Raw genomic sequence first — 20,243 nt, forward strand, 5'->3', positions numbered from 1 at the left:
TACAGAGATATCTTGTTACTTTTATTACGTTCATACCTCCAAGATGCCAATTTATTGCTCTAGTAGGTAGGTAATCCGAATGCAGAAACTTATAGTCGCAGTATAAAATCTCTCGGGAAGTGTGCAGTTCTTGAGATGCCAATTTGTTATACGTTTTATCTGTTCAAAAAATATATTATATGATATAATATAGACACGGACTTCGTCTGTGTTGGTGTTAGCTGGCGGGCGTGCTCTACCTTTTTGGAGTGTTTTTTTGTTAAAACTGACTGGAAAACGCTCTAAGGGGGTGCCGTGCGTATGTCGGCGAGCGCCGGCACAGACGGGGTCCATACTTGTATAGTTTAACTAACTTGTTACAAATAACTACAAACTTGACATTGGCTAATCTTTGTAAAGCCAGACGAGAGAGAGAAAAAAATATAGACACAAGTTAGCCCATGACTGCAATTTCGCATATAGAGATAAGTGACAATGCAGTTTAGATGAAAGCGGAATTCCGTCTTACCTACCTGGAAGAAGGTTTAAGGCGAGGAAAGCAGTTTTATTAAACTCGGTACTTACTGGTTTAATAAAACTGTCAAATTCATAATCAGTTTCTACCTTGGAAGTTTAGTTCATCCAAGGTTTCTACGCATCATTTTACTTAAACGGAACACAAATTACTTAGCGTCACGGCTTTGCTGGTAGGATGGTAACTAACTATAGAAGCTTGAATTAGTATAGAAATTATGAAATTCCAAATTACTCTTATCAATAAGGCTTTTCTTGAGCTTATAATTAGTTATTAGTTCGCTTACGTAATATAATAATACCTTAAAACGTCTTTAATAAATTTTAGTCTGTTTGTTCGTTCGGACTATCGATACGGCTATCATTTTGGGTGTTGAAAATCTTTTTATATTTAGACAATCTGAAGACCGCGGCTTCGTCCGTGGATTTAGGTTTTTAAAAATCCCATAGGAACTCTTTGATTTTCCGGGATAAAAATAGCCTCTGTCACTCCCTAACAGATCTTTAACTACACCCATGCAAAAAATCACGTCCATCTGTTCTCCGTTGCGACGTGATAAAAGGACTATGGGCAGTGACATTCTGTTCCTGAAGGATAGAAATGAAAATTCTTCGTATTCTGTAGTGAGGTTGCTTTATTAATAAAATATCTATATTAAAACTAGGTGCCACAGCGCAAAGAATAAAAATCTGTCTATTTCTATTTCTATCACCTGGGTTAGCGGACTGGCGCGGGCGGTGCCTTCACTTAGCTCATAGGCAGCATGCTCAACCTATGGTCTCAACCGCGACGCGTTTGCAAACTGAGGTGAAATCTATAGAGCGCACTTTGACTTTGCTTAGACTAAGTTTCAGTTAAAACGAGACAGATTTATGTCAGTGGTATAACGCTGTCTCGTTTTCACAGTGTCTTAAGTTTGAGCAAAGTCAAATTGCGTGTAGATCTCATACTTAGTCCCTGTGAAAAAGACCCCGAATGGGTTCGAAACTAGTCTGGATTACGTCGACTAACCACGCGAATACAGCCGGAAGCATTGAGTATTATTAAGAAATATATCTTTAGGTATTATTATAAAGAAATATATCTTTAGATACACGTTTACAATCTTTACAATTTTCAATGAAGATTTTAGAATTTTCAAATACACCAAATAGCGGACTAATTATACGAAATGAATATTCAAGACCCCTTTGCTTGTTATTAATCGACTGGAGATATTTTCGGAACTTTCGAACTATTAGGACCGCAATTAATTGCTTCCAATAATGTTCCCAAACATAAATTAAAGTCTTGAACTCACTAAGGTGTCCCCACCTCGCCATGCTGATCGTAATTCCCTGTGTTGGGAACAAAACGCAAACAAACTTTCAGTTTTTATAAAATAACGAACGCCCTTAGTCCATTAAACCAATATAACTACACTCAAATTCATGTCACAAAAATTACACGTTTTTTGTTTAAAGATAGATACTATATATTATAGATACTATATGTTATATTGCTATTTTAGCGATAAGGCCGCCTTTTGTAAATAAATCTATAATGCTATTTATTTATTACTATGTCTTGTTGGTGTACAATAAAGAATATTTTACTTTACTTTACTTTTATATATAGGTATTTTATATTTACGTCCTTTGCAAATAATTTTAAACAGATACCTACCTACCTAGTCACCTACTTACCGGCAAAAAGTAGGTAAGTTAAACAATAATTTAATCTTTTTTTGTATATTTTGTGTATATTGCACAAAACATACAAAAATAATTATTTTTGTGTTCTTTTCTTTTTTATATATTTCTAAATAGCGTCAGAAGGCACGACACAGCACATCACGGTAATGTGTTTGCGCCTTTATTCTTCAAAAAAGTAATATCTAACGTGTCTCGTGCAGGGTTCAAAGTACTCGTCATGTGGAAGGTCCAAAGCAGAGAGAGTGGAACCGAAGTAATTCCTCGTGAACTGCAAGGCATCGTGGGGACGCAATAGAAGTAACGTCTGGAGGTAGTCGCGAATCAACCCCGTGAGCTCGCCGTTCTCCGTCACGTATTTAGCACCTTCTGATGACCGCGTGCTCTGTTCAGATAATTTTAGGATTTATCTTACTCCTATTGCAATGCGCAAATCACACTATCACACTAATATTATAAAGGGGAAAGTTTGTGTGTATCTGTGTATATATGTGTGTGTGTATGTTTGTTACTCTTTCACGCAAAAACTACTGAACGTATTAGGCTGAAATTTAGAATGGAGATAGTTTATATCTGGAGAGTTTCCACGGGATTTTAAAAGCCTACATCCACGCGAACGAAGTCGCGGGCATCAGCTAGTTAACAATAATAGGCCTAAAATCTAATAAATCTTACCTAAAGAGAACATTTTAGCGCAGACGTTTCACAAGGTAAACGTGCGTACAAAAATGTGAATCTGTTCAAAGAGCAACTCTCGCCGACTCCATCCGCCAGATGGTTGGATTTTCACAGAGAGAAGGATTAGATAATGCTAGGAGTAGGTATCTAATGAAGGCACTAGCCTAGTCGTGGGTCCAGAGTTCGATCCCGGGCATCTCTAACTTTAACGGTGAAGGACAATCTTAAGGCAGCCTGCATGCCTGAGAGTTCTCCATAATTTTCTTAAATGATGTGAAGCCTGACCATTCGCACTTGGCCACCGTAGTAGACTATTGCCAAACCTTCTTATTCGGAGAGGAGACCCGTGTTCAGTAGTGAGCTGGCGTTGGGTTAATGATGATGAAGATATCTTAAGTAGCAATAGGTACACAATATTATCCATTCATATGATCTGTAACAGGGACTCTTACAACTAGAAGGCCTACGTCGTAACCAATGGCTATCACCCCTTTACTACAACCAAAACTCAATTTTCTCTGTTTAGACAAAAGAGATTTAAGACCAGTTGTTGTCCTTTCAGCAGAATATGGATGGATAATATGCGTTGCTACTTAATATCTAGGTAAACTTAACTAGAATTTGTAATGTACATACTTTGTGATCAAGATAGTCTGAAAACAGCTGTAAATCGCTCCGCCAATGTTCCCGAAGGGGCTCGTGCGGTTCTATTTCATCTTTTTCGGGAACGATTTGAAGCAGAGGGTTAATATGAAATATGTAGCTGGTGTCCGCCCACTCGTGGCTCACCATGTATCCTTTAAAGTAGCAACGATGATATAGGGTCCCATTGCGAGGCATCTATTCTTATTATTTCAAAGTTGTACTTCGTAAAACTTGAATCCAACAAATGAGAAGTTTTGCCCCAAATAATATAACCAGCGGCGGTAAAATGAAAATGGGAGACTGAAACTTTGTAGTCTTTGTCGACGCGAGAACAGTCACTACTTAACTACTAACTAAACAATTATAATTATTTTATAACAAACACCCTGGTTAGAAAAAATCTCCAAAGTTCTACTGAATAAGCAATTAAACACTTAATTAGATATAAATAAAGTGTGATGATGCGTAATACCTAATATTATTATTAGTTGTAGTTTCTTGTATATCACTACCCATAATTATTATAAATGCGAAAGTGTGTTTGTTTGTTGGTTTGTCCTTCAATCACGCCGCAACGGAGCAATGAATCAGCGTGATTTTTTTTCATGGATATAGTTAAAGACCTGCCCGGCTAGCATGTGCAGTAGATAAAAATGATATCCCCCGATTATATCCACTAATGTCATAGAAATCAGTGGATATAATCGGGGATATAATTTTTATCTACTGCCCATGCTAGCCGGGCTGGAGAGTGACATAGGCTACTTTTTATCTCGGAAAATCTAAGAGTTCCCGTGCTGTTTTTAAAACCTAAATCTAAGCAAACGAAGCCGCGGGCATCAGCTAGTAAACAAAAAATCAAAAACTTTCACCATTAGAAAACTACGTAGACTTTATCCAAGGTTTATAAATTATAGAGGACCGCAGACGAAGTCGTGGCCAAAAGCTAGTTAAGTATATAAAAAGAGTTTCCAGTAAGATTACAATTTGAATTCTTGATTCAACATCCAACTTCAATGGTAAAAAAAGTACGTAGTAAGTTATAAAGTTGAATACGGAAAGTTTTTATTGGAAACTGAACCTGTGAGCTCACCTCTTAGCGTGAGAACTGTCAATGTTTGATGAATAAATCCGGATGGCTCAATAATATGACGTTCTACCTTCACTACGAATAATGGCTTGCCGTTTACAATCGCTTGACTTACACCGAGACTTACCTGCAATCCAAAGAATAATAATGTTTACTAGCTGTGCCCGCGACTTCGTTCGCGTGGAATAGTGACTTTTCGGGCAGCATATACCTACTCTGTACGTTAAAAATGTTCGCCGTGATTCTTTAAATTGACATAACTTTTTATTTATGAACCGATTGACATGAAATAAACACTAAATGTTAAGTGAAGCTTACTACAATATATTAGTGAAAACCGTATCTAAATCGAATAAGCAGTTTCTGAGATTAGCGTGCACAAACACACAGACAAACAGACAAACAGACAAACAGACAAAAAAAAATTAATTACAATTTCGGGTTCGGCATCGATATAATAACAACCCCTGCTACTTTTTTTTATATATTTCCATTGTACAGACACCACTTTTCTACAATTTTATTATATGTATAGATGTACCTAATTATTATTTTACCACTAGATGATGCCCGCGACTACGTCCGCGTGGATTTAAGGTTTTTAAAAATCCCGTGGGAACTCTTTGATTTTCCCGAATAAAAGTTTTCTGTGGCAATTTTCTGGACTCAAGCCACCTATGTACAAAGAGTATATAGTGTAGGTTCATTCTGTAAGAAGAAAATACAAGTTTTTATTTACAGTAGGTATCGATCATTTGAAAGTAAGCTTTGGTTTCCATTTGCCTTATTAAGCTGAAGGAAAATGTTTACTTTCCATAATGTAATATTATTATGGTACCTAGCGCGCAAGTGCCTCTTGAACAAAGCCTCGGTGGATTTAAAAATAAGCTTAGATAGTATCTATTATAGTTACAACATCACCAGGCAAAGACATGGTTATCAACTTTTGTCATATCTAATGAATAGGTATGAATTGAAAAGGCAAACAATTTCTTATGAATGTATGAATGAATGAATGAATGCTGTGAATAAAAGTAAAGGCAAACAATTTCTTACGTAAATGCTTTCACATATAGTACCATCGATAAGTACGGTATCAGTTTTAATATGACCGCAGTATCTGCTTATCCCGATATATCGGAGAAGCACCACGTTAGCACCTTCCAATAAAAAGTTACGGGCGTCATCGAAAGAGTGATAGAGTCGTTTCACATAATGTCGCTCGCCGCAAATACGAGTCACTTTATTGTAATAGCCCTTTTCACAGATCGTCATATAGCTGCGTTGCTCTTTGGTAAGGTCCTTCTTTGTTATGTGTCTGAAATGAAATTGATTTTAGTGTTTAGGTCTATCCTCTTATCTCTTTCTCTAGATACGTCTAAGGATGCCTGTCTGTTTGAATCCATAAGTCTTATTTCTTGAAGACTTGTATACCTACTACCTAACTTGCTTTTCGTTTTTAACCGACTTCGAAAAAGGAAGAGGTTCTCAGTTCGTCGAATTTAAATTCATTATTCTGTTTGATTTGTGTTATTTTGTTAATTTAAGAATTTTCTTTTTCTTTTATATAGGTACTTTGATTATAATAGGGCTGACATGTACATATGTTTAAAATTAATTATTTGGATTATGCGGTAGCCTCCTAGATCCTTCGGCATACGACTATGACTATGAGTACAGTTATAATAATTTCGGTAATTTCTTCAATTATAGTAATCATCCTCCTAGGCAAGCACGCTCCAACTTAGACCGCATCTCCAAAAATTTTCAAAATTACATATTGGAGCGAATTTATTGTATTCAAAAAATGAAAATTAATATCCTCACTCAGTTTTGTTCTCTTCCAAAGTATGAAGGTTACTTCTTCAATTATAATAATTAATCATCCTCATAGGCAAGCACGCTCCAACTTAGACCGCACCTCCGAATATTTACAAAATTACATATTGGAGGGAGTTTGTTGTATTCAAAAAATGTAAATTAATATCCTCACTCAGTTTTGTTCTCTTCCAAAGTATGAAGGTTACAATCCAAGATGCTGACGAGCTTGGATCCCGTTTTAGCCCCTTCCTTCGACGCGTGTGATACAACTTGAACCAGAAACTTATCTTTGTCTTCACCTAGAGTTTCGACGCTAATGCTTATACCTGTTTATGAAAAAGTTGCAATTTTTTCAATGATTTTAAGATGTTAATTTTTTTAAATCTAAATAATGAATTATCATATTATTATTTAATTTGGTAGCTAATAGCAAGGTATATATATAGCAATGTAATCAAAGTAAGCTAGTAAAGTGTACAGCAAGGTAAGTCTTAACTTGTTTAAGGTATTTAACACCGTATAGCTACAGAACCCTTATACAAATAGGCTAGTGATAAAATCTTTAATACATTAAGTATCAGAAATAGGTACCTCCAACAGCACTGCAGCAGTCTAAAGAAGGCCTCCTTACTTTTTTCTTGAACTCTGGTTGTTTTACTGTACTCTGGCTACCATGGACAGGACAGGGACCTTCTTGTGGGATTGGTTCTGAGTATAGCCCTAAAATTTTTAACTTTTCCTTTTCCTGTTCTTTGTACGATATTTTATCATGTTTGTCGTACGCGTAGCCAAAATAGTTGTGCCTCGGATCCACGTCGGGACACCATCGGTAGTCATGTTTTCCTGCTCTCATTCTTTTTAATTTTGCCACTTCCTTTTTCTTAGGCGGGCATGTGCAAAGGAGACCACCAGCAATTTCCGTTCTATTTTCGTCACAAACACACACATCCTCCTTCTTTGGTAGAAGATCACAAAGACAGGGTGGAACACAATCACATTTGTGGGTGCAAACACAATCTTCTGGGTAGCCACAAGTACAGTCTACGGGTTTCGGAAAACATTCACAGTCATCAGGTGATTTTGCATTGCAAGTGCATACCTTCTCAACTGGACACACGCAAACTGTTTTAGAATCGTCCTCTTTGCAAAGGATTTGAGCACTCTCAGTAGGTTCACAAATGCAAGATGGTGGAACACCGCAACTGCACTCTCCCTCTTTACACAAGCATTCCTTTCCTTTGCGGCAGTAACAAATAGGTTTTGGTAACAGCTTTTGACAAGTACACGATTCTTTTGGGATTGTTGTAGTAACGGATTCTTCCTCTTCATTCACATTTTCACCCTCGCCGTTTTCTTCCGTTTCAATCACATCTTTATAAATATTACTTTTAATATTAGGCTTACCATCGCAGACACAAATTGGACAAGGATACTTGCCAGATTGGCAAATGCATGGCTTGTCAACTTCATTGCAAACGCAAACAGGACGAGGTTTGTCGTCATAACACAAACATACATTTTCGGGCTTACATTTGCACACTATTTGGGGTTTTCCTTCGTCGCATATACAAATATTTTCAACTTGCTGACAAGTACAATCGGCGTGTTTTTTAGCACCACAGCGACAAGGTACTTTGAAATAACATGGGCAATCACCCGATTTATCAACTCCGCAGGTACATTGCTGTATACCTTTAAGAAGATTTGGATTCACTTTAGGAAAGCCATCTATTGTTACACAGCTCACCAAACTATCACGCGCTGGAACAGGTTTATTACAATCAGGGAAAAAATAAAAATGAAAATCATTCTCCTCTGGTTCGCTTGGCGATTTTGGTAGTTCTTCAGCTGGCTCATCTTGCGTTTGTTCTATTTCATCATCCTTTTTTTCATCACTCAATTTACTCTCCGTTGAATCAATACGAGAGCATTCAGAATCAGTAGATTCATCCTGAAATTCACCTTCATAGTGGCCACAACTTACTATTAATGTCTCATTAAAACATATTTTTTTCTTCATATCCTCATCTGAAACATTTTATGATAGTTACATTGTTTTTTAAAAAAAAAAGGTAGGTACATGTGACCTTAGATTAATTTATTGGTTGTCGCTAGCGAAGAATAACAATTAATCTATGCATGTGATATGATGTGACCTATAAAACAACTGCCTACTAAAGTAGGCGTCGCGAAGGAACAGGAATATACAAACTATACCTACTTTGTGCCTACTAATGCTTCTAATATAAAGAATTCGATGGGGTAGCTAGGTATCTTCTCAATACCTAGCTGCATGCCTAAATAGTTAAATATCAAAGTTAAAATACCAATTGATTTTGGAAGCGCAACCCGCCATTGTTAAGTTAATGTTACGAAATACGAAGAACTTACCAATTTCAAATTGAAATTGTTTAGATAAATCAATTAACGAAACGTAAGATTGAGTAGACATAATATTTCAACTATTTGAGTCGTTGGTTGGTATTTTTATCATTTAAGTAGGTATTTAGTAGGCGTAAATAATTATTTAGGTATTTTTTGCCTTTTTTTGCTGAAAGTTCCAAAAATAGTATTGTGAAATGTAAAATTATTTACTGTTTTTGTTGATATTTACTTATGTATGCCTAGTTACGTCAAAATGAAATAATTTAATTGAGTATTTTTTTGTTTTAAATAACGACAAGTTCTCCCAGTGATATTTAAATGTTGCATTGCAGGAATTTGTTGATCAGCCCCTTGAATACTTAACCCAATGTTAAAGTCTGGGGGAAAAAAGAACCCACCAAGGTATCTACCCGCCGCCGAAGGGAGTTGGCTCCACAATTTGCATGTGCGTGGGAAAAAGATTCCGATTCACAATGTTTCACTCATTTTTAAAGTTACCCGTTACCACTCAGCACTTTGGGAATAACAAGAAAGCTGTCATCTGTCGCTGTCGTCTTGACATTTGACGTGACAGTTGAATATTTGAATTTGACAAAATGACACATGAGTCGGTATTGCCAGACGGTTAAATTTGCTACATTTTTCATAACTTTTGACCCTCTCGCGAATTTTTGTAATTTTTGAAAATATTGAGATAAGTTTTGTACCCATATAAACGAGCACCATTTGAAAACAAAGTTTCCTGTTCAAGTTGCAAAAATTTCACGCTCGAATTGCTCGTGTTTATCATATTTTCATATTATGTGCTTATTTAAATAGTTAATTATATCCATCCATGTGTATTTCTTGGATTTTGTCAGATTTTTAAACGTCTAAAATCTAAATCATAAGCACTAAGCACCCACTAGCTTTTATAGCTAGCGTTCCTACTAGTTAGTCACTAAAATATTTTTAGTTTTTCTTTTTAATAAATTATTAGTTATTATGTAGTGGTCAGTAACTTGATCATGCTAAGCCTGTCGCTCCATGGAATCATCACTGCTCGTCAGCGGCAAGCCTAACGCGAATCTACATCAGTAGATTCAAGAGTGTGAGATGAAAGAAGTGAAACAAATTAATGTAACTTTTGACACAAGGGCACTGGCAACACTGTTAATGACAGATGATGTGGCCTGCTGTCTTGTGTTAGTGATTTTTATTTTAAATATTACTTATTTATCGAATGCTATAATGCAAAAATGACCGTATTAACTTACATTTTATTCACATTACTAATTTCAACATGCCAATGTACATTACCAGAAAAAGTTTATTGTGTAAATCAAGAATGTAGTGGTAAGTAACTAAAAATCTGTTCAAGTTTAGAAATGTTTCCGTTTCTTTTATCAATAACATCACGATAATAGTGAATATCACGCAAGATTTAAGTCTTCGTACCACGTCAGTTACTAAGATTTAACATCAAATATGTTATTTACATTTCAGAACCTATATCGAAAGCAAAAACACTTCTTAGCTATACAGCTGGTGATCCAGATTTTATATCATTTCGAGGAAATTCTGAAGCCTTAATTTTTATGAAATCTACCGAGAGTAAACCAGATGTATGGTATGCTTCTATAAATGGCAAATCAGGCTTTGTTAACCCTACTTTTTTACGAGAATATAAGATACTCGAAAAAAAACCTGAGTTCATTTTGCCTCTGGATGCAATAAAAACAAGACATTTGGTACAACCTGACAAAGTTAAACAAGCCCATGAAGTGATCGAGGGAACCACACTATTCCCAACAGAAGCTTCACCACATGAAACTCAGCTAGAAGACTCTGTTAGGCTGCCTGTTGTATCCAATGAAAATCTTGACCCTAATATAGAAAATCCTAGATCTGTGCAAAATTCTATTGACAATAATCAAAATATTCCTGTTGAAAATAATATTGAAACATTTTTAAATCAGCATACATCAAGTGAAATAACCACAGAAGCGTCTAGTCTTGAACAGCGGAACAATGAGAAAAATCAACCCAATGTTTCACCTGAAGTAAATAATCTTGAAGATAAAAATAATGTCCAATCGGCAATAGATACACAAAATGATTCAACTGAACCACCCAACTCTGCCAATGAGCCAGCTGATGAAATGAAAATACAAAAAAATAATGCAAATTTTTTACTTCAAACAGAAAATTTAGAAGCAATACCAAAAAATAATGAAAATAATCAAGGAGATAATTCAAATTCTACACCTCAAACTGAGAAAATAGAAACAATACCAACAAATATTGAAAATAACCAAGAAAGTAGTTCAAATTTTATACCTCAAGCAGAAAAAATAGAAACAGTACCAACACATACTGAACTTAATACACCACAAGATCTTTCTTCTAGTGATAATGAAGAAATTTTGGCAGAGTCTGCTAAAGTATCTGATATAAAAGGCTTAAAGCATGATAACTTAACATCTCAACATTTAAATGTAGATAGTAATTTAATGGCATCTATTGTGAATAATACTATTGAGGCTGCTGAAATGCCAAATGAAAATGTAGGTCTATTTAACAGTTTTCAAGAAAGTTTAGGCAATATTCCTAATAAACTTGAAGATACACCACAAGTGCCCCAGACAAGTAGAAAAGAAAATGTCGAAAGCGAAATAAAACATAAAGATACCAATTCTAGAAGTGGAGAAGTTGTTACAGAAGCTATAAATATACAGACTGAAACAACACATGCAACACCAAGACAAGAAGAACCTATACCAATCACACCTTTAGATGACAATAATAAAATGGAAGGTGCTAAAACAGTTGCATTGGACAGTGTTTTAGGTATAAAAACTGTAAGTGATACAAGTAGCATGAGTCCTCCATCTGATAATATAGATACAAGCACATCTACAGCACAAGAAATTCTAGATGTTACAAAAACAGAGATAACTACAGCTGTACCACAGGAATCTTTTACCATAACCACTGAGACTGTGCCAGTGACTGAATCAGTAACAGATGTGCCATTTGAAACATCTACCATCCCTGAACCTACACCTGACCCTTATAAAGTGTCAACTGAGCAATTAATTGAAGAAATATTTAATGAAGCCACTACAGAGGCTCCGTCTTATCAAGAGGAAACCACTGGAGGATTGCTGTCTGATATTTACACAACAATTGCAGATATGTGGCCTCCTACTACAGAAATGCCCCCACAGGAAATCTTTAATCCTGATTATGTTCATAATCCTGCAGAAGAAACTGTTGTAGAAGACACACAAACTGAAAGTTTTTCATTTATTGGTTATCTCTTGAATAAGTACTCTTCAGTTATGGGTGTTAAAGAGCAATCTCATGATTTGTTCCCATCAGCTGGTAAGTGAAGTTCCCATAATAAATAGCAATGAAACATTTTTTAGGGTTCTGTATCCAGAGTAGAAAAGAAACCCTTATACCGATATAGGATCACTTACTTTGTTATATGTCTGTCTGTCAAGGAAATCAAATAGAGTACTTCCCAGGTCAATAGACCTAGAATCATGAAAGGCAGGTGGCAATGTCTTATAACACAACTAAAGGGAAAAATCCGAAACAGTGAATTTGTGGTTCGTCACAATTAAAATCTTGTATGATGGTAGGGAACCCTTCGCGTGCAAGTCTGACTCACACTTGAATATAACTCAAACTTTCACATTGCAGTATTTAGTTAAAGTTTGTTGACCCACAAAAGACCTGATTGTCAATTTTTGTTTGCAAAAAATTAAATGTAGTTTAGTAATATTACTTATAGTTACAAATAATAATTGATAAACCTGTAATTATAATAAAATTACTGTCAGACATGGGTCTGTGCTTTTTTTTTGATTCAAATAAAAACTGTTGATACACTTACTGTCTTGAACATTTGAAAAGAGCAACCGCCGAGTTTCTTGCTGGTTCTTCTTGGGAATGGCATTCCAAACCAGTGGTAGATTATTTTGACAATTCAAAAGAACTTGAAAAAGTTTATTTGAATAAAAATTTGTTCTATTCCATTCTATTTTATTGTGAGATTTGTGTCAAACTGTGGGTCAATTATTTTTTATGAAATACCAAACTAAGCACTAATTCAGTTTACTTACTAATACGAAACTAAATCAATGTAGCTATTGATTTATAAATTTAATTGTAATAAATTTCCAGGTAATACATGTTTTACAGATGAGTATTGTGATGGAGAAAGTATGAAAAAGCCAAACCGTTTACTAACATTCCTTCTGACTACCGCTGGCTCAGTGATACTATTCACTCTAGGTTATTACTATATTGAAAACAACAGACAAGACGGCAGATTGATTGGTAGTATTAACAATCTTCAGAGAGAGTTGCTGTTTTCTACAAAGGTAAGATTCTGCTTTCTTCTTTACTTTCTTCTCTCTGGGCTGGTTTCTGCGCTTAAACATTCACGTCTATTGTGCGTGCTTTGCCCCTCGCCGCCGAAGTCTTCACTTCAGCCATCCAAGCTCGCTCTAGAAGCCTAGTAGACTGCCCAGGTTGCCGAGGGAAGTGAGGTTGGGGAACCCAAATGGCGCTATCGTTGTTCTGCCAAGTCCATGCACTCTAGGAGTACGTGCGTCGGTGTTTAATGTTGGTTAGAGGAGATAGGAAATTTTTTGTAACTAATGTATAAAAAAATGAGTACAAAGTTGTGTTGCAGGAGTGTGAGATCCTTAAAGAGGAGCTTGCAACTACTAAAAATAAGTTAGCTGGGATCGAAGACAGTTCATTTGGAATAGACGATATGGTACAGTCATTGAAAGCAGAAATTAAAGAATTAAAAGAAAATAACGAAAGATTGCGAAACTCTTTGGACGATAATGAGAAACTCCTTAGGGTGTCAGAGAACACTGCAAGTGAACTGCAAAACACCCTTAGTGAAGTAGAAAATACTCTTAGTGAGCTCTTTGCAGAGAGATCTCACTCTGAAGAGCAAATAGCAGAATTAAATGGTAAGTAACAACATCTTAAAAATGTATTATACTAGATAAATGTTACTTAATAGTATTATGGCAATGGTTCTTCCGTTATTAGATTGGAACAGTTGTTGTTGCCCCTTGCTTGAAGGTTTCTGATATAGTACCATTAATACACAATTGGTGGCGCACGAGTTAACGCACATTGCTTAACGAAAATGATAGTTTTTCTGATATTTTCTTTTTGTTACACGGTTCAGCTATGGAAAGATCCAATAGGTTACACTTAGAATTCAGAATTCCTCATTTTGAATTAATGAAGTTTTCTTTATCTTAAACAATAGATCCACATATTTTAGTGAGTATGTTCTCTTGCAGGTAAAATCCAAGCTTTTGAAGAAGAGCTAATATCAGTGAGTAGGGAGAGAGATAATTTCCAATTGAAGTATGTTTCCGCGGAGACTGCATTGGAAGAGTTCAGGAAACAGAAAGGGCAACTTCAAGAGCTCACCCAGAAGTTGGCTGAAGCGAATAATACTATTGAATTACAGAAACATGAAATTGTTGCGCTTAAAGTAAGTTCGAAATACAATGAAACTATTGGTGTCTATTTAGTCCTACTGTATGTGACAAATCTCTAAGATGAACTATATTAATCTGAGCTGTAAATGTATTGTTATCCTTTTCTCAATGTTCCCTACAGAAAGAAATAGTGCTGTTTTTAGACCTGTCAATAAAGTCAGTTCAAAGGTTGTTAGATCAAATAGACATCATTATTTTGCAAAATAAAAATCCCTATGGCAATGTTTTTAATGTACCTAGTATGCACTAGATTGACCGTTCTAAAACAAGATTTTTTGATGCAAGATGTACAAGTGACATTGTTTGACAGCTTCGTGGATCGCAAGTTTTGTATGGAATAGCTGTTATATATAATTAATTCAATGCCCTATTTGTTTTGTTAAATTAAATTGTGAATTGTATTTTTTAGGATGTGATAAAGGAGTTGAAAAGTGGTGCTTCCTCGAACTTTGATGTTGCATCATTAATAGATCATACTGAAATCAAAGCAAAATTATCTAAGGCGTTAGAGGAGAGAAATGCTTTAAAGAGCAAATATGAGGTAAGATATTATTTCAGTAACACAAAAATTTTCATATTTCTGCTAAACGAAAATTAAATAACTTAGTCATCACTTCTCACACTGCAGAAATATGCTGAATGGAAGACCTGTATTTAGTCCCATTTCTTATTCAATATTATTATATCTATTTAGTTACTGAGCGATTGTTACAAAAAACAATTGAATGAACCAAACAATTGAATAATCGATTGTCGATTTATTCATCTTCGTAAAAAACAGTCAATAAAAATTATCGAACAATAACAATAATCGAATAGTTCGATGGTCATGCGAATGAATCGTCCATTGCTAGTATGTAATACCAGCCGTATAGTTTGTGTAATCTAAAAACTTCTATATTACAAGAAAACAATATAATAATGTTATATTATGTCACCAGGCAGAACACAAAGAAAGAACCCGTATTGCAGAGGAGTTAAAAAATACACAGCAGTCATATCAAACAAGTAGCCTACAGGCGTCTGAAGCTCTCACGAGGTTGGAGGTTCTTGGGAAATATTTCCAAGAACGAGAAAGCGAACTTATGAAGTAAGTATAAAATTTTATGTAAACAGCAAGCACTTATGATGTTAAGTGATTACCACTGCCCATGAACATTTGCAGCACCAGAGGAACTGCCAATGTGTTGCCAGCTTTTCAGGAATTTGTTGATGTGGTGTGCCTCTTAAATAACACCATGTTGAAATCTAGTGGTAATAGTGATTTATATCTTTTCTTAATCCTTGTAACTAATTATCGTAACCTCTTTTCCTTTTGAGGTACTGAACCCTATACAGTAATTACTTATACTATTATTTAAAGATTTTCTTAACTTTTAGAGAGCTCAGTACCAAAGAAGCATTGTGGCTCAGCAAGCAAGGGGAGTCCACGAGCACTGTAGAGAAGATAGAATTATTGCAACAAGAAGTTCAACGATACAAGTATGTACTTTTACAAGCATATAATGCCTCGGTTAATCGTGTTTATATATACTAAATGAGTAGTCTAAAATTAATGCTAACCTTTTCCACTGGGAACATTATGAAAATAATAGCTAGGTACCAATTAAGATCTGTCAATAAAGGTGTACATCCAAATAGCACAACCTGAAGAAATACTTCATAAAGTCAGGCAACCCAGGTCCTCAAACATGAAGGACATCATCTCACTGTATGTATTTATGCTGAGCAAATAGATGCTATATTACTACTCTGATATGGTTTATTCTATAAACCAAACCAGGCGTAAACCTGGGTCACATGACATGAGAAATATACATGAGGCAGCACGTTCCTTTACAGCACTTATAAGAGAGAGAGATAGAAAGATAGGACTTTAGACGATAGAAAGAGAGGGATTTGTTAAATTTTAGGCTGCAGTGTTTGTAGGAGCTTAATTGCACTTCATTGGGTTGTAGCAAGAGTTGCTATTTATCTGTAAGGTATAGTTGTATATCGGTATGGTACTCGTTTTGTGAATATACAACTGGGATAAATGCTTTTGGGATATAACCCAAAAGCATTTATCCCGTTGCCCTTTTTCGTTGGTAAAAAATACTCATTTCTGGACAGGGAAAAATGCGACACGTTAACGCTCGAACTAGCTGAACAAGAATCTGCTCGTCGCACCGCCATCAGTGAAATGGAAGCGCGCGAGCACACCGCGTGGCTCGAGGCGAGGCAAGCCAAGCGCGACGCGGAGGCGGCTAAAGACGACGCCGCTGCGCTGCGCAGGAAGCTGGCTGCCTTGCACCAGGCCGATGGAGCCGCCTCACCTCATAGACGTAAGTGTTAGGGCTAATTCGCACGAGAGCTTTTTTGACTCCGTTAAGAAGCGTTCAAATAGAACAAATCCATTCTCAAGTATCTGTTCACACGTCAACGCTTTTTAATCGCGCACTTTGTATTGTCAGCGCAACGCCAAGTTTTAACGCAACGCTTTTTTAACGCTCGTGCGAATTACGGATTAGGTAATTAGCTATAGTGAATATAGTCTTTGAAAGTCCAGGCAAACACCCAGACACATGCAAGCAATGCTTGGTCCTGATTACTGGAACAAGATACTATAGGTACGCTCGAGCCAAGTGCACGAACTTTGGTGAAATGGAAGCGCGCGAGCCCAACGTGTGACTCGAGGCGAGGCAAGCCAAGCACGATGCGGAGGCGGTGCATTTATAATATTAGCATGGTTGTTTTTAATAAAAAATAGCGAGCAAACGAGCAGGCGGGTCACCTGATGTTAAGTAATTACCGCCGCCCATGAACATTTGCAGCACCAGAGGAACCGTCGATACGTTGCCGGCTTTACGGGGTTAGAAGTTTGTTGGTCCGCCCCTTGAATAACCCCATGTTATAATTTAGTGGGGACACCGCCGATGGGAGTTGATTCCACAGTTTGCATATGCATGGAAAAAAGGACCTGGCACAACGGGCCGTCGAGGTGTTCCAGGCATCCAGGAAACTTATGCTAACTTACATTTTTTAATTATCAACAACATACTCGTAAATACGCAATGATACGTAGTTACTATGAACTCAACACTCGGTATCCCCGTTTCGTCATCTACGTGGGTAGCTGTTAGCTTTTGGTGATCAAATAATGCTTGTCCCAGCTGTGGCCTCGCCTCTGGAGGCGGACGGAGGTCTGCCAGCGCCGCTGCCGCCGCCGCTAGCCTTCCTGCCGCCGCCGCTGCTGCCGCCGCTGCCGCGCCCGCCGCCACTCGGACGCCTGCCTTCGCCGCACCCACCGAGGTATGCACCTAACTACACAGCTATCGTACAGATAGCACAAAATTCTATTCCTACGTAAAGTGGTTATCGGGTGGGAGGCTTCGGCCGTGGTTAGTTACCACCCTACCGGCAAAAGCTATGCCACTAAGCTATTTGGCGTTCCGGTACGAAGCCGTGTAGAAACCAAAAGAGTATGGATTTAATGAAAACTGCCATACCCCTTCCAGGTCAGCCCGCTTCCATCTTAGACTGCATCATCACTTACCTAGTTTTAGTACTATTGACTGTATATTATGTGAAATAGAAGGTAAAACTTACTTGCATTAGAATATGAGTATTTTTAAACTAGAAATAGATACAGCGAGCGACGCTACTCGCCTGACAGCCGCTACTCGCCCGAAAGCCGCTACTCGCCTGAGAGTCGCTACTCGCCCGAGAGTCGTTACTCGCCCGAGACAGTGCGCTACTCGCCCGACAGCCGCTACTCGCCGCGACGCCGCTCGCCCTACTCGCCTCGAGATAGAAGAATGCGAGTTATAGAAAGGTAAAGTAGTAAAATGGACTTTAATTGACTGGTTTTAAAGCTCAAGTTCGTTCATACCTGTAATTCATAAAAAATACATACATGTCAAATGTATGAGAGCATTGTGTATGTCTTTCTTTAAACTTAATTTAGAGTATCTATCTGCATCTTTTTCTTCTATCTTTCATCGTACTTTCTTGCTAGAAAACAGTGCTACTCTACAAAAAATCTACTCTATGTTCAAGACTGGCGCCTAAAATCCGACAGTTTTAAATTAAAGTTTGTCTGTCCTTTTCTTATTGCATTGGTAAGAAATAGATTTGAATACTCTAAAATCTAAATTTCTCTTTTATTAGTCCTGCCTTAAAACAAATGACTCTTCAAATAAAGCTACAAACATTGTACGCAGGCCCAACGGACGCAGTTCGCGGTCACGAAACGGTCCCGCACCCCCCGACACCGAAACTGAATATAACTCTGACAGCCCCACGCGGCGGCCACCCCGGCGACGGTACTCCAGACATTCAGGTAAGATCCACACTACCTATTTTATACTAATACTATAATTTTTTTAATATTAGCCATGCTAATCCTGACTAATACTCTCCTTTCCCCTCCAATTAAGCGTAAAGCTTGTGCCAGGAGTGGGTACGACTATTGTCGTACCCACTCCTGGCGGTTCAAACCACCCGTTGCGCTATTGCGCAACGGGTGGTTTGAACCGCCGACCTTTCGGAATTCAGTCCGAAACCGTTGAGCTATCTATATAGCTATACAAATGCGTCAAGGTATCTGTCTGTCTGTCTGTCTGCTGGCTTACTATTGCGTGCTACTCTATTTTAAAGACTATGGTCAAGACTGGCATCTAAAATCACGATGTTTGACAGTTTTAAATTCAATTAAGTTTGTCTGTCCTTTTCTTTGTACATTAGTAAAAAAAGGTGCGAATACTCTAGAATTTAGTTTGCATCAGGATCAGCACCAGTGTATACTTTCTTTATTTCAGGTCCCAGTTCGGGTTCTGGATGCTCAACTGAATCAGAGAAGTGAAATCTTTTAGTCAAACTTTTAATTTGCTTTAGAATAAATGGAGCCAAAATGTATCTTGCTGGTAATTAAGGTACTATTTACGAATAAGGGAAAAAAATTACTCCACTTGAATAATATTAATTTTGTATGTATCTTCCGATTAACAGTAGGTCTGACGGTGCAAACAAACTACAGTACCAGGCAGGAAAGCTTACACGTCAAACTTAAGAAAGAGATAATCGGTAACTTCAGTTTCTTAGAGCGTTGTCTCTATCGTTAACAGGGCTCTTTCCGTCACTCGCTTCATACAATCGTAGTTCCAATTTCATTTGAATATTAAGCAACCAAAGTCCATGAAATTTTGCAGACATATTCTAGAAACTAATATCTGTGTCTGTGGTGTTTAAGATTTTTCTAAAAATATGTAGTTTTAAAATTACAGGGGCTCAAAGATTTGTATGTAAATTTTTAAGACCGCGTAACTTTGAAACCGAATATTTTAACAGAAATCTGGAAAACCACAGACATAGATATTAGTTTCTAGAATATGTCTGCAAAATTTCATGGACTTTAGTTGCTTAATATTCAAATGAAATTGGAACTACGTTTGTATGAAGCGAGTGAAGGAGAGACCCCTCTTAAGATTGACAGTCGGCGACGAAACGTCGTGACAGAGATGGTGCTCTACGAAGCTAAAGCTGCCGATTATCTCTTTCTAATGCTTGATGGGTCCTCTACCGTGTCGCCATTGCGCGTTGTGATATACACAACGCGCTCTAAGGCCGCGGATTTGCCTGTAAGTTTTACTCTCGTAAGTAACTTACATTATTAACTTACGAAAAATTTACTAATGTAAACATTTAAGTATATTTATTTACATTCGAAAAACTGTCAATTAATTACGTAAGCTACTTATGAAAATGGAACCTTACGGCATTTAGAGGGGATGAACTGGCACAGAGTTTTTTTCTCTGCGGGTGCGCGTTGCGCCTAACGTAACGATTGACCAATTGGAAGGTGCCTCGAGTTTAAGCTTGCTAGAACACTATGACATACTAGTTTAGATTATTTA

General features: G+C 37.0%; 2 protein-coding genes across 5 annotated transcripts; one reads left to right on the top strand and one right to left on the bottom strand.

Moving 5' to 3' along the window:
• Window positions 1–2,288: 2,288 nt before the first annotated feature.
• On the bottom strand, window positions 2,289–9,066 carry LOC123869362. Of its 2 annotated transcripts, none has more exons than XM_045912244.1 (7): window positions 8,831–9,066; window positions 7,031–8,200; window positions 6,612–6,765; window positions 5,675–5,936; window positions 4,622–4,745; window positions 3,520–3,680; window positions 2,289–2,590 (listed from the first exon to the last, which is right to left on the bottom strand). In XM_045912244.1, the coding sequence occupies exons 1-7, from the start codon at window positions 8,889–8,891 to the stop codon at window positions 2,369–2,371; spliced, it is 2,154 nt and encodes a 717-aa protein (XP_045768200.1). In that variant the 5' UTR covers window positions 8,892–9,066; the 3' UTR covers window positions 2,289–2,368. The 2 variants fall into 2 exon arrangements, with proteins under 2 accessions (XP_045768200.1, XP_045768199.1); XM_045912243.1 differs by having other exon boundaries at window positions 7,031–8,467.
• An 890-nt stretch (window positions 9,067–9,956) lies between these two features.
• LOC123869361 (transport and Golgi organization protein 1) lies at window positions 9,957–19,534 on the top strand. 3 transcript variants are annotated; one of them, XM_045912242.1, is made up of 14 exons: window positions 9,957–10,159; window positions 10,310–11,062; window positions 11,135–12,190; window positions 12,998–13,197; window positions 13,512–13,803; window positions 14,146–14,342; window positions 14,759–14,890; window positions 15,291–15,439; window positions 15,730–15,831; window positions 16,462–16,673; window positions 17,502–17,640; window positions 17,969–18,163; window positions 18,552–18,670; window positions 19,149–19,534. In XM_045912242.1, exons 1-14 carry the CDS (start codon window positions 10,063–10,065, stop codon window positions 19,190–19,192), a joined length of 3,687 nt encoding a protein of 1,228 aa, XP_045768198.1. In that variant the 5' UTR covers window positions 9,957–10,062; the 3' UTR covers window positions 19,193–19,534. The 3 variants fall into 3 exon arrangements, with proteins under 3 accessions (XP_045768198.1, XP_045768196.1, XP_045768197.1); XM_045912240.1 differs by having other exon boundaries at window positions 10,310–12,190; XM_045912241.1 differs by having other exon boundaries at window positions 10,310–12,190; window positions 13,016–13,197.
• Window positions 19,535–20,243: the final 709 nt, after the last annotated feature.

Source organism: Maniola jurtina, chromosome 11, assembly GCF_905333055.1.
Source record: "Maniola jurtina chromosome 11, ilManJurt1.1, whole genome shotgun sequence".
NCBI lineage: Eukaryota > Metazoa > Arthropoda > Insecta > Lepidoptera > Nymphalidae > Maniola > Maniola jurtina.